Source organism: Gopherus evgoodei, chromosome 3 (genome assembly GCF_007399415.2).
Source record: "Gopherus evgoodei ecotype Sinaloan lineage chromosome 3, rGopEvg1_v1.p, whole genome shotgun sequence".
In the NCBI taxonomy this organism is placed as follows: Eukaryota; Metazoa; Chordata; order Testudines; family Testudinidae; genus Gopherus; species Gopherus evgoodei.
Genome location: NC_044324.1, coordinates 14,238,755 through 14,257,260, shown reverse-complemented (window position 1 = coordinate 14,257,260; position 18,506 = coordinate 14,238,755). Strand labels below are relative to the sequence as shown.

The following is an 18,506-nucleotide window of genomic DNA, read 5'->3' as shown; positions in this document are numbered from 1 at the left end:
TGAATGCCGTCTTTCCAGTCTGAATTTGTCTAGTGCAGCTTCCAGGCATTGCATTGTGATGTGTCTTTGTCGGCTAGACTGAAGAGCCATTACCAAATATTTGTTCCTCACGTAGGTACTACTAGACAGGGATCAAGTCACCCCTTAGCCGCCTCTAACTCTAATGTCAAAGAGAACTCGCTAGGAAAAGTTTGGGCACCTTCGCTTCCTCAGTTATCCTGCAGGAGTGCATGGTGCATATGCAAAGCCAGGAGGCTTAAACTGGCCATTCCTGATAGGTTAAAACTGCGCCCCCCACCATCCCTCTTCTTAGGCCTACTTTGTCCATCAGAAAGAAGCAGTCAATAAATAAAAGGCCATGGGCCCAATTAGAAAAAAATCCTTTGTCTGGGGGTTCAGAGGCACCCAACCTGCAGCCCTTTAAAAGAACTTGATTCCTAGAAAATGCTATGCTGCCAAGCTCTGAGAATCCACGCCCCTTTACCATGGGCAGCGTGTATAAGAAGCCAGGGGAGGCTAAGCCTCCCCCAAAATGGCCAGCCAAAGGCCTTTACGGTGTCTCGACCTTGGCCGGCTGCAGCCAGGTGTGCGGTGCTGACAAACGGGGCTGTTCTGCTCGAGTGTTCACAGCGGAATTTTAATGGCACCTTTAACCAATGAAACCTCCACTGGCTTCTCTCTGCCTGTGAGGAGGAAATGGAAGGCCAGCGTCTGGGGAAGGTTAGAAGAAGGATTTAGGGAGACAAATGGAGAGGAGATGGGGAGGGGAAGGAGAAGCCACAGACAGTAGCTGGTAATTGTATACTGATGCCTTTCATAGTGTGAGGCAAGACGAAATGAAAGGCTCTGGGGAGAGATCAAAAGAAAGTACAGAGAGGGAGAGAGAGAGAGAAAAAGATCAAGTGAATGAGCCAGGGAGAGGGATGTATTCCTGACGAGCCAGAATTAGAGGGTTACAGAATCAGCTGAGAGGCAGCTGAAGAAATAAACAGTGGCTCTGGGAGGAAGGGAGCAAACAGACAGGCAGGAGGAGGGAGAAAAAAGCCAGAATAACAGGAGCCTTAAAGCAGAGAGCTGGGAAATTAGAGCAGCCAGCGGTGACAGTGTTTTTGCACAGGAGGCAAATTGTGTGTGTGGTGGGGCGGAGATTTATGCGGGTGCAGTTTGCAGCGTGAGAGCTCTGGTCTCTGTGGAGGCAGGAGACGCAGCCACTTCTCCTGCAGCTCTCTGTCCTGGCTGAAGGAGCATCCCTGCACTGAAGTTGCCTGATGGATTGCAGAGCTGCTGCGGACCATCACGTTTGCAATGGTAATGTATTGTCTGGGCGCAGATGAACACATGCTGGAAGACAGGAGAGGAAAGATGGGCTTGTGGCCCAGGCTTCAGCCTGGGAGATCTGGGTTCTGTGCCCGGCTCTGCTGCAGACTCCCTGTGTGATCCCAGACAAGTCATCTGGGGCAGGTTTACACTTAAAAAGCTGTGCTGGTGCAACTTTAGTGAAGACGCTACTATGCTGGTGAGAGAGCTTTTCCCATCCACATGGTTAATCCACCTCTGCCAGAGGCAGTGGCTGTGCCAATTGGAGACGTTCTTCTGTCTGCAGTGGGGGTTAGGTTGGTGTAACTGCATCGCTCAGGGATGTGGATTTTTCACACTCCTGGGCGACGTAGTTATTCTGATGTAAGTTTGTAGTGTAGACCTGGATACAGTCTCTCTGTGCCTCAGTTTCCCATCTCTAAAATGGGAACAATAATCTCCCGTCTTTCACCCTTTGTCTTGTCTGTTTCGATTGTAAACTCTTCAGGGCAGGGGCTTGCTCCTGCTCTGTTTATATGGCACCTAGGAGGGTGAGGTCCTGATCTCAGCAGAGGATTCTTGGCATCACGATCATATAAATAATAATAATGAAATGGCTGTGAATCCAACTTCCCTCTCCCCACCTGGCTGAACCCCAGAAGGAACAAACAAGATTTTCCATTGTTTCATGTCGTCTTCTTCAGAATAGAGGGTAGGTTTATTAAGTGCTCAGGGAAGGTCTGACCCCAGAGCACGTGAGAGTGGCTATCTCCAGAGAAACTAAAGTGGTGTCTAATTTTAGTTTAGGTTTGGCAGGAGCAGCAGCTATGTCAGGAAGCCTGGCTTCCTCCATGTGGTGTCACAGGATTGAGCGTCCCATGGAATAGGCTCTCTGTATGCTGTTCACAAGTGGTGGCCGAATACTACAATGGATGCAGGCCACTGGATCTCAGTCATCAGTGTGTCATGGCAGAGGCTACATGGAAGTCCCCATGATAGAGCCCTTTCAGATTCCCCTCCCCGATTGGTGTTTTAATGAGTGTCTCCTTACACGTTTGAATCTGGTTTCAAACCCTTTCCAGGGTTGGGATTGGAGTACCACTCCGCAGTAGCAGAAATGGGTTTGTCTGATACTGCCCTCTGCTGGGGAGAACGTCTGAAGGGCTTGCGCGTTCGCATGGCAGAGCAGTCTCTGGAGTTCACCAGGCAGCGGCCTGGGGCTTTGAGCTGCAGGATGGGAGTTCAGTCTCTGAGGCTTGTAAGTATCCATCAGGCTACCAGCTGTTCTCGTGTATTAGGAAGCATTATATCTAAGAGCAGGAAGGTGGTGAGACCCTGTCAGTGCCAACAATGGAGAGGAATTATTCAGTGCGATCCATGATTTTATAGCAGACATTGACTCCCTGCTGACAAGGAGGCAAAGTTCCACATGGCCAGTTCTGATTGGCCTCAGGAGCGGCGCCAGGGTTTTTGGTGCCCTAGGCGGGTGTCCTTCCGCGCTCCCGGTCGTTGGCGGCAATTCTGCGGCGGGGGGATCCTTCCGCGCTCCCGGTCTTCGGGGCACTTCGGCGGCGGGTCCCGGAGTGAGTGAGGGACCAGCCGCAGAATTGCTGCCGACGACCCAGAGCGTGGAAGGACCCCCCGCCACCGAATTGCCGCCGAGGGCAGCAAAATGCCGCCCTCCCAAATCCTGGTGCCCTAGGCGAACACCTAGGTCGCCTAAATGGAAGCGCCAGCCCTGATTGGCCTTATGTAGGATGCAGGGCTACATTCTGATCGGTCACACCCACTGAGGTGTGCGGAGTTCCTCGGCACGTACGGGTTTCAGCATCGGAAGGGAGCTGGTTAGGCATGTCAGTGGGAAGGCCTGAAACTGACCAGCTCCGCCTTCCTTTAAATGTAATGTCATTTTGCTGGGAGAATTATATACACCCCAGTATGTGCTGGTATATAATTTCTGTATATATACATATATAATTCCCACAGCAAAATGACTGACCAAACATTATTATTCTATCAACTACAATTGGTTGATAACACAGTAAAAACATACCCATTGACTAATAACTTAGACTGGTTAATAATTAAATCACACAGTGTTTTACTATCGTGCTGCAAAGAGCCGCAGGGGATGCATTAAAGAGCCACTTGCGGCTCCCGAGCCTCAGTCTGAGTATCACTGGGCTGGAGGGACAGACTGCTGGGGGAAGATTAAAAGAACCGGACAGTCTGGAGAAGTGATGGCCAAGTGGGGGAGAAGGGAGGAAGGATGATGACCAATTTACAAACTAACTGTTGAGAACAGCATATGCTGTGTTGTTGTCACTGTGTCGGGCCCAGGATATTAGAGAGACAAGGCAAGGGAGGTAATATCTTTTATTGGACCGTCTTCTGTTGGTGAGGGAGACACGCGTTCAAGCCACACAAAGCTGCTCTCCAGATGTGTCCCTGTGTAACTGGCAGGATCCAAAGTGTTAAAGATGAGTTAAAAGTGTGATGGAACATGGCTTTGTATGCTCATCAAAGAAAATGCTGCTTAAACAACCTAGAAAAGGATGGTCCAGCACTTAATTTGCTGGAACCAGCCTCTCTTAATTCAAGAAATAGTTCTTTACGAATCCTGGCTGGGTGACAAAACATATCCAAGGGCAAGATGTGCTGAAGTATCAGAAAAGAGCAGGCCCGTAAATCAGCAGGCAGTGGGTGCTGCTTTGCAAACAGCCTCCCTGCAGCACTTTTCATGCCATGTCTGTTGATGACCAGAAATTCTGCCACTGCAGAGGGTTTGTATCCAGTGGCTCCGTACGGTTGATTGCTCCCGGGTGCAAGCAGTTTCATGAGCCGTGCGCTGATGCAATGAGAAGTTGACGTCGGAGACAACTCCCTGCCCTTCCCAACCAGCACCCTCTCAAAGTCGCATTGCAAACCCTAGCAGGGAGTATTCCTTCCCCAGCCAGCATCCACAGGCAGGAGTGAGGAGCCTGGCTCTGCCAAAGACCTGCTGTCTGGGGCATGTCACATTCCCCCCCCGTGTTCCCCCCTGCAGAATATTGATACCTCCTTGGTAAATGCTATGAGATCTACAGATAAATGCTAGAAGAGCTATGGATTCTCATGACTGATCAGACCTAACCCTTATGTTTTCTGTGGTCTGCTGGCAGCCGGGATGTCCAGATTTTCACCAGTTGCACCTCGGCACTTGGTGATTAGCACATGAGACGGGCCTGATATTGCTAACCTGCCCTGACTCCATGAGCAGAGGGCATCACAGGGAGCGAGGTGCCATGGCTGGGGTATTCTGCTGCCCTGCAAAACCTTGTGGGGTTATTGATGCATAGGCACAATTTAGAGCAGCCCTAAGGCTGGAAGCCACATCAGCCCCTACGCTTGTGAATAAGCACGATGCAGAGCTCTGACCCTGCAGTGGTGCAAGGATGAATCAGGCCCAGAGAAGGCTTTGATCTGGTCCTGAAATGAATGAGGACCCAGTGGGGTGACATGCTCCTTGTGGGTGGCAAGGCTGGTAGGACGTGGTTCACCTCTTCCTGTTTTCTGGGTGTCAGTTTCTCAGCTTCACGTTTGGAAGCACAGAGCGTTCCTGTTGGTGCTTCGCTGTGTCATAGGCGCGATGAACAAGCGGTCCGTGGGAGAGAGGGAGGGAGCTGAGCTGGGCATTGGGCAGTCTGTCTGCGTTCAGTGCTGCTGCGGGCAAAAGCCAAGATTTCCCTCCCCTGGCCAGGCCTTGGCTTCAGAGTGCTTCCAAAGGCAGATAGCTTTCGTGCTACCTTTGGGCTTTCGTGGTGGCTCCAGAATCTGCCCCAGAGCCAGCAGTCTATGGGCCCGTTCCCAGTGGAGTGCAATGGGGGCTGCGCCATTAAAGTGCAGCAAAGACTTTAGCTCAAAGTCCTTTCTCCCCATGCAGTAGCTGCAGCCCAGAAGGGAATTAAAGTTCCATATGGCGCCTCTCAAAACAGGCAGCAGGACGGAGGACGTGGCAGGATTAGGTCCGTGCTCTCTGGCTGAAGGCATTCGTCTGCCGTTTGTCACTCGACTTCTCAGCTCGGGAGGCTGGTTAGATCCCAGTTCAGGTGGTAGTGACATTCATCTCAGGCCAGGAGCCTGCAGCCTTTCCTTTCAGATGTAGATGGTGGGAGAGGTCCTCAAAGGGCTCAGTCTCCCATTACTGACCTGGCCTGGCTCCACTTAGCTGATTAGATCTGACCGAAATGCCACCTCAAGGGCGGTGCTTGCATTTGCCTCTCAGTCTATGAAGCTGATATCCCGGCGTAATACAATGTGAACTCAGGGGTTGCATAATGATTATTTAATATTTACATTACCAAAGTGCCTCCCCTAGAGGTCTCAATCAGGATCACCAGGAATTGTGCCTGGGGCTGTGCAAACATATATGAACACAGGGCCCTGGCCCCACAGAACTTACCGTCTCAGAAGACAATTGAGGTATGAAGGGCGTGGGAAAAGAGCCAGATAATTTGCTACAACTTTTATATATAAAAAATGTTGAAGTGCCCTCATCTGCTCCTTACGATAACCAGCATTTGGTGCATTGGGTGACAGAGCCACAGCAGCCAGCCCCCACCGGTGCACACATTACATACGTCCTTGTCTGTCCTAGAACCTCCATCGTGCTTGCTGCCAAATCATCAGCCCTCCCCTGTTGCACCAACAGTGAACAATGCCCCTGCGCTCAATGGGTTACAAGGACTGGTTTTGTGGCAGCTGCGTGAGGAGTGTGTTCCTGTCTTTCCGTGGGTAATGCTGGTGATGCTCATTGAGGGTAGGGAGACCTAGAGACCAAACCCCATCGTGTGCTCCACTAGTTACCAGCCAAAGCCGTTTATCCATGGCCCAGAGCCAAGATTCATTCGCTTTCCCTGTGTGGGTCCTACTGGCAGCTCCTGGGCCCTTCTCTGGTAAGAGTGCTGCTGAGAACTCTGGCTTGCTGGCTCCGGATCGCCAGTGCCTGCTCGGGTTTCACTTTGCCTGAGGACAAAGGGTAAATCAGTGCAGAGAACTATTATCAATGGTACGTCTGTGGGGCCTTTGTTAGCTACGGCCAACTCAAGTCATCACGGGCAGCGAGCGTGGCCTAGTTGGGAAAGCAGTGGATGTGGGAGCCAGGATTTGCCAGTACCTTGCTGGGCAAGTCATGTGGCCTCTCTCTGCCTCAGTTTCCCCATCTTGCATCTCTCAAAGTGGAGGTTTCATTTGGATTTCTTCTGCATCAGAGGGAGGTCCAGTCAGGAACTCCAGACCCAAATGCCTCCCAGCTTTGGCGATCTGGATCCCAGTTCCCCTCGCATAACTGTTTGGGTTGTCTCTACTGAGTTCTCTCTCCATCCTCTTCCCCCTCCCCTACCTAGTCATCTTCAAGCATGCGCGGTCTAGGGACCTTATTTTCACTGGGCCATTGTGCTTCTTCCTGATCTGCCATGCGCAGGCTGAGTGTCTTCTGCTGACTCTCCGCACAAGGGAGACCGTCACTGTCTTACGGCTGCTCTCTTCTAGGCAGGGTGGCGGCACACTAAGGGGTGTGTGTGGGTCTTACCTTATCTCTGGTGCTCTGTCCCTCTTCTATGTCTAGAGAATTTCCGTCATTTCCAGAATCTAGCCCTGTTTGTTGGTTTGAAATACAGCAAACCTGTATCTGTCTTTATGTGTTAACTCCCCCTCCTCCCTCCTTGTGCTCCAGCCTCTCCTGTCACCTGAGCAGTGTTTTTTGGCTGCTCCCTCTCAGCCGAACATTTAAAAATAGCCACTGGTGATGCACAAAAGGGCACGGTATCTTCTGCTGTCTCTGCAGTTGCTGCAGCTCGCTAGCCAACCTGGTTCCCAGAGCTGGGCTGCTGCAGACGTCATCAGTGATGCTGCTGTACAAGGCACAAAGATCTCTTGGTAGGATAAGCAGTTGAAGCTCTTGTTGATGTGGGTTTTTTGGGCTGGGAGGCAGAGGGGGGAATTCAGTTCTAGACAAAAACTTGAGGGACAATGTAGGGGGGAAAGGTGGGGATGTAATAATCAGTGTTTTCCAGATTGGAGAAAGGATTTTTCAAACGTTCACACAGGTTATTGCCAACAATGGAGAGTAATGAGACTAATGCTGAGTACCAAGGCCTGGATCTGGAAAAGGACCTAGTTCCCTTTTAGATACCTAAATAAATGGCAGGATTTTCAGACAGCCTCAGTGATAATCCCCTCTAGAAGAGAGTTGCCTCTCTGGATTTTTAGCCTGCTGTTGCTGAGGGGGGCAAGTGGGAAGATGGGGACGTGTGACTCTCTGGTCTAGCTCTTCTCAGCCAAGCTGTCACAGCGGGTCGTGGGTAGCCAGACCTAACAGTCGGAGCCAGAGTCCGCAGTTTGCAGGAGAGGTGTCAAGAGTTGGCTGAGTCAGGATACTGGGAGGTCAGAGGCAGGAGGCAAAGGGGAGATCAGAACCACGAGTCAGGAACCAGGGTCAGAGGCAGGAGGCAAACTGGAGGTCGGGAACCACAAGTCAGAGGCCAGGAGTCAAGCCGGGTTGGGAGGCCAGGAAATCTAGCCAGGAAAACAGGCAGCAGAAAGCACAAGGCATGCTGTCCAGAGCAGGGTGAAGCCCAGTTGTTCAGACAACTTCCTGCTCCTGGCTTAAGTAGGGCTAGTGGGCCAATCAGCTGCTTTGGGACTTTGCCAATCAGACCTCAGGGGTGGAGCCTTGCATTGGGGCTGCGCAGGGTCTCAGGTAAGCTGCTGCCAGCCCCCAGGTGGGTGGAGGGTGGAAACATGGCTGCTGCCATAAACATTGTGGGCCTGGGCTAAGACCTATATAGGTAATGACACAAGCTCCTGCTCTTCTCACCAAGACACCCTTTGCCATAGGCAGTGCAGAGCCTTGCATTAGTGGGGAACTACCTGCCTAGGCTGCATGGAGAGGGAGGGAGATCTTCTCAGTTGCTTACACCACTGTGCCAGGCATTATTCTGCCTTACCGACTGCTGCTTGCTCAGTAATACCGAAGTTCAACAGCCATACCAGACCAAATGCCCGCCAGTCTCGTCCAATCTTGTCAGGTAATAGTGAGGTTCCCAGCAGGGGGAGCTGCCTTCTGTGATGGAAAGAACTCTCCTACTAGCTGTCCTTTCAGTAACTCTCTGATATGATTGCTGATGGGTGTACAGTGCCATGAACCTGATATTTTTAGAGATGCTGAGCACCCACAGCTCCTTGAAGACTTCACCTGGGGCTGGGGGAACTCAGTAACTCAGGTGTGTACAGGGCCTGATTTTCAATCTGCCTAGGTTCTTATATGGCCCCTACTATCTGAGCACCTCGCTGTCATTAATGGGTTTTATCCTCAGCACCTTGAGGAGATAGGGAAACATCATCCCCATTTGGGGGAACTGAGGCAGAGGGTAGATTAAGTGACTTACCTAAGGTCTCACAGGAAGTCTGTATCTGAGCAGTAGCTGAACCCAGGTGTCCTGTGTCCTAGACTGTCCATTAGATCATACTCCCTATGAATGCTAAGTATGAGTGTCCTTGACTTTGATATCCCAGGCCAGGAGTCTCAAGCCTTCTGGGAAAATGTGCCAGCTATGGTTCCGACTGTACCAACCAGTGTCTGCCACTTCCTGTGTGTGAACTAACCTGTGATGGGAAGCTTGTGCTTACTGGACTGTAATTTGGAGCAACCTCAGCTCTGTGCTACACGGAGCTGACTGGGAGGTGGGCAGCAGCAGTAGCAGGACCCTGAGATCCAGCTTCACATGGTGGTAAGGAGAGATCTTAAATATACTGATTGGCGACTGGACATCTAACGTAGTGAATGTCTGTGAAAATGAGGTAGGATCAGAGTCAGAGTAATTTTTTGACTAGTTCTTTCCCTATTTTAGACAAGTTAGAGATCTTCAAATCACCAGGGCCTGATGAAGTACATCCTAGAATACTCAAGGAGCTGACTGAGGAGATAGCTGAGCCATTCGCAATTATCTTTGAAAAGTCACGGAAGACGGGAGACATTTCAGAAGACTGGAAAAGAGCAAATGTAGTGCCTATCTATAAAAAAGGGAAATAAGGACAACCCAGGGAATTACAGACCAGTCAGCTTAACTTCTGTACCCGGAAAGATAATGGAGCAAATAATTAAGAAATCAATCTGCAGAGACCTAGAAGATAATGAGGTGATCAGTAACAGTCAGCATGGATTTATCAAGAACAAAACCTGATAGCTTTCTTTGACAGGGTAACAAGCCTTGTGGATAGGGGGGAAGAGGTAGACATGGTGTATCTTGACTTTAGTAAGGCTTTTGATACTGTCTTGCTTGACCTCATAAACAAACTAGGGAAATACAACCTAGATGGAGCTACTATAAGGTGGGTGCATAACTGGTTGGAAAATCATTCCCAGTGAGTAGTTATCCATGCTTCCTAGTCATACTGGAAGGGCATAACGAGTGAGGTCCTGCAGGGATTGGTTCTGGGTCAGGTTCTGTTCAATATCTTCATCAATGATTTAGATAACGGCATAGAGAGTATACCTATAAAGTTTGCGGACAATACCAAGCCGGGAGGGGTTGCAAGTGCTTTGGAGGATAGGATTAAAATTCAAAATAGTCTGGACAAACTGGAGAAATGGTCTGAAGTAAATAGGATGAAATTCAATAAGAACAAATGCAAAGCACTCCACTTTCATAGATTCATAGATTCTAGGGTCAGAAGGGACCAATGTGATCATCTAGTCCGACCCCCTGCACAAAGCAGGCCACAGAACCCTACCCATCCACTTCTATAACAAACCCCTAAACTATACCTGAGTTATTGAAGTCTTCAAATTGTGGTTTGAAGACCTCAAGCTGCAGAGAATCCACCAGCAAGTGACCCATGCCCCATGCTGCAGGGGAAGGCGAAAAACCTCCAGGGCCTCTGCCAATCTGCCCCGGAGGAAAATTCCTTCCCGACCCCAAATATGGCGATCAACTAAACCCTGCGCATGTTGGCAAGACTCACCAGCCAGCACTCAGAAAAGAATTCTCTGCAATAACTCAGATCCCATCCCATCCAACATCCCATCACCAACCACTGGGCATACTTATCTGGCAATAATCAAAGATCAATTACCAAAATTAGGCTCTCCCTTCATACCATCCTTTCCATAAACTTATCAAGCTTAATCTTAAAGCCAGATATGTCTTTTGCCCCCACTACTCCTCTTGGAAGGCTGTTCCAGAACTTCACTCCTCTAATGGTTAGAAACCTTCGTCTAATTTCAAGTCTAAACTTCCTAGTGTCTAGTTTATACCCATTCGTTCTTGTATCTACATTGGTACTAAGCTTAAATAATTCCTCTTCCTCCCTAATATTAATCCCTCTGATATATTTATAAAGAGCAAGCATATCCCCCCTCAGCCTTCTTTTGGCTAGACTAAACAAGCCAAGCTCTTTGAGTGTCCTTTCATAAGGCAGGTTTTCCATTCCTCGGATCATCCTAGTAGCCCGTCTCTGAACCTGTTCCAGTTCGAATTCATCCTTCTTAAACATGGGAGACCAGAACTGCACACAGTATTCCAGGTGGGTCTCACCAGCACCTTATATAACGGTACTAACACCTCCTTATCTTTGCTGGAAATACCTCGCCTGATGCATCCTAAAACCGCATTAGCTTTTTTAATGGCCATATCACATTGGCGGCTCATAGTCATCCTGTGATCTACCAATACCCCAAGGTCCTTCTCCTCCTCTGTTGCTTCCAACTGATGTGTCCCCAATCTATATCTAAAGTTCTTATTATTAATCCCTAAGTGCATGACCTTGCACTTTTCACTATTAAATTTCATCCTATTACTATTACTCCAGTTTACAAGGTCATCCAGGTCTTCCTGTATGATATCCCGGTCCTTCTCTGTCTTAGCAATACCCCCCAGCTTCGTGTCATCTGCAAACTTTATTAGCACATTCCCGCTTTTTGTGCCAAGGTCAGTAATAAAAAGGTTAAATAAGATTGGTCCCAGAACCGATCCTTGAGGAACTCCACTAGTAACCTCCTTCCAGCCTGACAGTTCACCCTTCAGTATGACCCGTTGTAGTCCCCCCTTTAACCAGTTCCTTATCCACCTTTCAATTTTCATTTTGTCCCCATCTTTTCCAATTTGACTAATAATTCCGCATGTGGAACCGTGTCAAAAGCCTTACTGAAATCGAGGTAAATTAGGTCTACCGCATTTCCTTTGTCTAAATAGTCTGTTACCTTCTCAAAGAAGGAGATCAGGTTGGTTTGGCACGATCTACCTTTAGTAAAGCCATGTTGTACTTTGTCCCAATTACCATTGACCTCAATGTCCTTAACTACTATCTCCTTCAAAATTTTTTCCAAGACCTTACATATTACAGATGTCAAACTAACAGGCCTATAGTTACTCGGATCACTCTTTCCCCCTTTCTTAAAGATAGGAACTACGTTAGCAATTCTCCAGTCGTACAGTACAACCCCCGAGTTTACAGATTTATTAAAAATTTTCACTAACGGGCTTGCAATTTCATGCTCCAGTTCCTTTAATATTCTCGGATGAAGATTGTCCGAGCCCTCCGATTTTGTCCCATTAAGCTGTTCAAGTATGGCTTCTACCTCAGATGTGGTAATATCCACCTCCGTATCCTCATTCCCGTTTGTCATCCTTCCATTACCCCTAAGCTCCCCATTAGCCTTATTAAAGACTGAGGCAAAGTACTTATTTAGATATTGGGCCATGCCTAGGTTATCCTTAACCTCCTTTCCATCCTCAGTGTGTAGCGGTCCCACTTCTTCTTTCTTTGTTTTCTTTTTATTTATATGGCTATAGAACCTTTTACTATTGGTTTTAATTCCCTTTGCAAGGTTCAACTCTACTTGGCTATTAGCCTTTCTCACTTTATCCCTACATGTTCTGACCTCACTAAGATAGCTTTCCTTGCTAATCCCACCCTTCTTCCACTCCTTGTAGGCTTTCTGCTTTTTCTTAATCACCTCTCTGAGATGCTTGCTCATCCAGCTTGGTCTACAACTCCTGCCTATGGTTTTTTTGCCCTTTCTTTGGATGCAGGCTTCCGATAGTTTCTGCAGCTGCGACTTAAAGTAATTCCAGGCCTCTTCCGCATTTAGATCCACAAGTTTTTCAGTCCAATCCACTTCCCTAACTAATTTCCTTAATTCTTTAAAGTTAGCCCTTTTGAAATAAAAAACCCTAGTCCCAGATCTATTTTTGTTTATCCTTCCATCTAGTTTGAACTGAATTAGCTCATGATCACTCGAACCAAGGTTGTCCCCTACAACCATTTCTTCTCTGAGGTCCTCACTGCTCACCAAAACCAAATCTAAAGTGGCATCCCCTCTTGTCGGTTCTTCAACTACTTGGTGAAGGAATCCATCAACTATCACATCCAGAAAAGTCTGATCCCTACTATTCTTGCTAGCACTTGTCCTCCAGTCTATGTCTGGGAAGTTAAAGTCTCCCATGATCACACATTTCCCATTAGTGTTTACTTCCTTAAAAACATTAAAGAGGTCTCTATCCATCTCCAAATCAGATCCCGGCGGTCTGTAGCACACCCCAAGCACTATCTCAGGGGAGGCTCTAGTAGCTTTCTTTCCCAGTGTGATTTTTGCCCAGACAGACTCTGTCTTGTCCATTCCATCATTTCTTATTTCTTTACAGTTAAATTCCTCATTGACGTACAATGCTACTCCATCACCTTTGCCTTTATTTCTATCTTTCCTAAACAGCACATAGCCTTCAATACCTGTACTCCAGTCATGACTACTATTCCACCATGTTTTTGTTATCCCTATAATATCCGGTTTCACTTCCTGCCCCAGTAGGTCTAGTTCCTCCATTTTGTTCCCTAGGCTCCTCGCATTAGTGTACAGACATCTTAATTTTTGCCATTTGGCTTCACTCACATTCTGTACCCTGTTAGGCACAGACATTCTACCACCAACATCACCTGTTAGCCTGTTATCTACACTACCCTTCCTCCTTATGCCAATTCTTCTGTCCACGGCTGTATCCCCTCTTACTTTGTTTACTTCCCTCTCAAGGTTAAATTCCGGCGTGGAGATCTCCCGAACATCTCCCAACCATCTCCACCAAATTTCTAGTTTAAAGCTCTCTTAATCAGGTCGGTGAGCCTCCATCCTAGAAGTCTATTTCCCTCCTTGCTCAGGTGAAGTCCATCCCGAGAGAACAGTCTTCTGTCCGTAAATGCTTCCCAATAGCCGTACATCCCAAAGCCCTCCTTATAGCACCACTGCCTGAGCCATCTGTTGATCGCCATAATCTTGTCACACCTTTGTCGCCCTTCTCTAGGAACCAGCAGAATCCCACTGAAGATCACCTGAGCGTCGATTTCCTTAAGCATCTTCCCCAGCCTGGCATAGTCTTCCTTGATACATTCCAGAGAGTATCTAGCCGTATCATTCGTTCCCACATGAAGGACAATCAACGGATTCTTCCCCGCTCCCGCTAGTATCCTTTTCAGCCTCAGGTCCACATCCTGTATCTTAGCACCAGGCATACAGCACACCCTTCTGTTCTCCCGATCAGCTCTAGTCACAGGCCTGTCTATTCTTCTCAGTAAGGAGTCTCCAATCACGTAGACCTGCCTTTTCCTGGTGACAGTGCGCTTCTCCGGTCTATCCCCCGCACCTGCTGGCTGCAAGTCCTCTCGATTCCTATTCCCCCTTGCAATCCTCCTGGGGATCATATTTGGTGTTGCCTCCATTGACTCCTCCCCTCCTCTTGCAGGAATATCAGCTCTTCTCTTTTTCCTTGCCCTCTCTCCTTCAGCAGCCACTTGCTGCGCCCCTTCTTCATTTTCCAACTCTGCAAACCTGTTCCTGAGTTCTATTTCTCCTTCACTGGCCCGTCTTTTCCTCTGCCTGGTTCTCTTAGTCACATGCTTCCACCGTCCACTTTCCTCCCCCAGCAGTCTCTCCTCTGAGTTCTTTGGTCCTGCTTCCATCTGCACATCTGAGCTTATCCCTTCAGCCCCCTCGTGTCTGTGCTCCATCATCTGCTCAAACCCCCTTCTGAACTCAACCAGAGTTTGCAGCTGCATCTCCAGTCCTCGGATCTTCTCTTCCATCAGCTCTATCAGACGGCACTTCATGCAGACAGAGCTCTTCTCAGGCGCCCCCTCCAGGATCCTGTACATGCCGCAGCTTCCACATCCAGTCATCCTCATTGTGTCTTTCACTGCTACCTCTGTATCAGTCATGGCCTTCCCACCTGACGCCTGGTAGTCACAACAGCAGAAGCCCCCAACAGGCACCAGACCACCACCGTATCCCTTAACTGGCTTGTCAGTTCCTCTGTCCTGGTCTCCCCCGCAACCTCCCCCTGGAAACTCCCCTGTTTACAGCTCTGTTTGCTGGCTCCTGTGCCGCTGCAGCTGTCTGGAAGGAACAATCAGTTGCACACATACAGAATGGGAAATGACTGCCTGGGAAGGAGCACTGTAGAAAGGGATCTGGGGTTCATAGTGGATCACAAGCTAAATATGAGTCAACAGTGTAACACTGTTGCAAAAAAAGCAAACATCGTTCTGGGATGTATTAGCAGGAGTGTTGTAAGCAAGACACAAGCAGTAATTCTTCTGCTCTACTCCGCGCTGATTAGGCCTCAACTGGAGTATTGTGTCCAGTTCTGGGTGTCACATTTCAGGAAAGATGTGGACAAACTGGAGAAAGTCCAGAGAAGAGCAACAAAAAGGATTAAAGGTCTGGAAAACATGATCTATGAGGGAAGATTGAAAAAACTGGGTTTGTTTAGTCTGGAGCAGAGAAGACCGAGAGGGGACATGATAACAGTTTTCAAGTACATAAAAGGTTGTTAGAAGGAGGAGGGAGAAAAATTGTTCTTCTTAATCTAAGGATAGGACAAGGACTGGTTTTAAATTGCAGCAAGATGGTTTAGGTTGGACATTAGGAAAAACTTTCTAACTGTCAGGGTGGTTAAGCTCTGGAATAAATTGCCTAGGGAGGTTGTGGAATCTCCATCGCTGGGGATTTTTAGGAGCAGGTTGGACAAACACCTGTCAGGGATGGTCTAGATAATATTTAGTCCTGCTATGAGTGCAGGGGACTGGACTAGATGACCTCTCAAGGTCCCTTCCAGTTCTATGATTCTATGATAACACATACCACTTGTGTAGCAGATGGTGCCCAGGATGTGGGGAATAGCAGTGATCAGGCGAAGGGCATCCTCAGTAGGTGAAGGTCTGCTCAGCTGTTCTGGGGAAAGGCTACACCTGTGCTGCGGGATAGAGCCATCTCACATGGAAAAGGGGAATCCCATCTATCTGTCTCTTTCCAGAACAGAACATGGGGTGTGTTTGGCAGACCTGGGAATCAGTTGCTAAGCACTCAGAGGCTGTCACTGCCTGCTGGACAAATAACACTTTCTCCTGTTAAAGCCCCCTGGGCTTTGTGTCTCCTAGGTGTTGCTGGTTTATGGTTTGGCATAGAAGTGAGAGAGGGGAGTGGTGTCTTGTTTGTAGCAGAGTAAACACAAATCAGGATGTGAGAAGTGGTTGAGGGCCGCACAATGCATGGAGCTCTACAATGTGGCCCATGGGCACCATCATTTAAATACAGGGCCAGGGCTGGTTCAGGTTTCAGTCCCAGTGGGTGCTTGCACCAAGCGGGTGCATTGCCGACTGGGATCTGCAGTCTCCGTCCCTCTGCTTGTAGGGACCACCATGGAAAAACTCTTCACAAACATCAGTTGAATTGATCCTCTCAGCAGGGGCAGAGTAGGCAGGATTATTGTGCCAGAGATAGGGAACTGAGGCCTGTAGACACCTCAGGCCAGCTTCAGGAAGGGCTGGATTGTGGGACAGAACCCATCAGGCAGCAGAATAGTGATTTGCTCAAGGTCACGCAGGGACTGTGGGGCAGAGCTGGAATTTGAACCCAGATCTCCTCATGCCTTAAGGGATCTTCCTTCCCGGCTGCACGCACCTAGGCAGCACTGCAGGACGCGGGCTGTATTTGATCCCAGGCAGGTGCAGCCCGGGGCTGGGCAAAGCTGGGAGAGCCGGATGTGTGCCCCGGGCCCGATGCTCCGGTGTGATGGGGGGTGTGAGCCCAGCCGCAGGGCGGAAGGGATCTGGCCTGGGCCCCTCTCCCTTTGTGTGCGGGTGGGATGCTCCGTGTGCCAGCAGCCCCGGGCGGGGCGGATCCGGATTGACAGCTCCTCCCGGGGGCGGGGGCTGCTCTCCCCGCAGCTCAATGAGCCTCGCGCGGCTCCATTCATGCTTCCTCCGCCCCTCTCCTGCCCACTCGCCGGCGGCGGCCGCTGCTGGAGCCACGGGAGCCGGAGCCATGTACGGTGAGAGAGCCGGGCGGCTGCTGGTCCTGATCCGGGGCGCATCCCCCGCCCCGGCCCTGGCGAGGCTGGAGCCCAGGGGCGGGGCGGGCCGCGCCGCGGGGAGGGAGCAGAGGTGCCCCGTGCGCCCCCGCTGCGCCCCGGGATCGCTCCAAGCGCCGCGTTCCGGCCCCGCAGGTTGCCCGGTCCGGGCTGGGGGAGAGGGGATCGGGCCCTGGCTTGGGCGCACAGACGGTCCCGGGGGGCGAGGCTCAGCTGGGGACAAGGCAGCTCGGTTTGGCTGGGGGATTCCCTGCCCCCCAGCTTGATCGTCTGGCTCCGTCCCCAGCCAAATTGCTGCTGCGTGCGCTGGCCCCGTCTGCCGCCTGCCTGGGCGGAAAGCTGCGGTGGGAGCCGCGCTCTGGCTGGGCATCAGCCCTGGCTCACACCTGCCCCCCAGCCAGGGCTGAGGGAACCCGCCGGGAGCCCCCCACAGGTTGCTGGCTTTGCTGCGCGCTCTCCTTGCAGGGGCCGCCGCGTTGCGAAGTTCACGGGGAAAACTCCGGCGTCTGGGGGAGAAACCGAAATCGCGGCGCCGATCGTGGGGCCGCTCTGACTCGTGTAGACGCTTTTGGGGTGGCTGGGACCCCGGGCTGGCTGGGTTCCCTGCAGCGTGCGGGGCTGCTCGGCTTGGAACGAGCTATTAGGGAAAATGCCCTGGAACGTGTTAGCCCATAGGGATAATCTCCTAAGGGAGGTAATATTGGGGGATTGGCCCAGGGGAGCCGGATAAAGGACTTCTGCAATCAGGTTCTGGTCCTGGCTGTGCGGCTGATTTTGTTTGGTGGCCTGAGCTAGTTGCTTTGCCTCTCTGTGTCGGCACCTTTCTGTCTAGGCACTAGGTGGTATGAGGTGATGTTTCCCCACCTCCCAGGGATGTTTTTGTCCATAAAGAATCCTTGTCTGAGTTCTTTGGATGAAACCTGCTGAGAAGGGCCTGGTGGCGTCCTTATGACCCTAGATTCTGGCCCCTGACCCTGGTCATTTGCTGAGGATGGAGGAGCTAATGCAGGCAGCACGTGCGCTGCTTGGCAAGGCACCGTCTTCCCCTGCTTTCTTGGTTATGGCGCAGTGACAGGAAAGGGTCTGCCGTTGGTGCCAACCCGACTGGGGCAGGATTCCAGCTACGTCTCTCCACGGGCCTGCTTGGTTCCTCCGAGAAACTGCACCAGTGGGTGGAAACGGACTGGTTGAAGCTGCTTGTTAATTTGCAGAAGCTCTCGCGGCATTTCTAGATTCTCAGCTCTGCACCTGCCCCGGGATGCCCTAAAGCTTGGAGTCCTCCACGAGCATCAGCCGGTCATGCAGGTATCCTGCCCCCAGGAGTGGCTGTTGGAGGGGCTGGGGTCTTGTTTGATTTTGGGCTATTCCCTTCCCACCTCCTCCATGGGCCTGGGCACTGGATCCAGATTGGGATCTGAACTCTGCAGCTTAGCTGCAAACTTATTTTCCCAGGAGCTTATAAGAGGACGCTTAATTCTAGACTGGAGCCATCTCTATAACTGGGAGCAGAGCGCCCCTGGCCCACTGGAGTCTGGGAGCTGCAAGTGCTCAGCACCTCTGAAAAACCAGACCAAAAGTTTTAATTACAGGTATCAGAAGCCCTGGGATCACAGAGATTGAGGGTCTTCAAAAAGTCTCTGCTGACTCCACTGTATAAAATACCATGTGGGACCGACCCCCTCCAGCCCCCAGTTGGCAGTGCCCTTTCATCTATCAGATCTTAAAGGCCCAGGCTTCCATGCTTGCTTGCCAAGCTTCCCTCTCTCATCCTATGACCCATCCCTCTGAGATGGCACCATTAGCCAAGGCAGT

At 50.3% G+C, this 18,506-nt stretch overlaps 1 protein-coding gene across 5 annotated transcripts in view; it reads left to right on the top strand.

The window, feature by feature from the left end:
- Window positions 1–18,506, top strand: part of EFR3B (EFR3 homolog B) — a 152,249-nt gene that overhangs the window by 23,446 nt on the left and 110,297 nt on the right. The window contains exon 1 of one of the 5 annotated variants that reach the window (XM_030555134.1): window positions 837–1,308. The exons of 2 other annotated variants lie outside the window; for them this stretch is intronic. In XM_030555134.1, coding sequence (XP_030410994.1) covers window positions 1,269–1,308 — 40 coding nt within the window. In that variant the 5' untranslated portion in view covers window positions 837–1,268. Of the gene's footprint in view, window positions 1–836; window positions 1,309–16,608; window positions 16,656–18,506 lie in introns of those variants that run through there. 2 more of the 5 variants (XM_030555129.1, XM_030555130.1) reach the window with 2 other exon arrangements.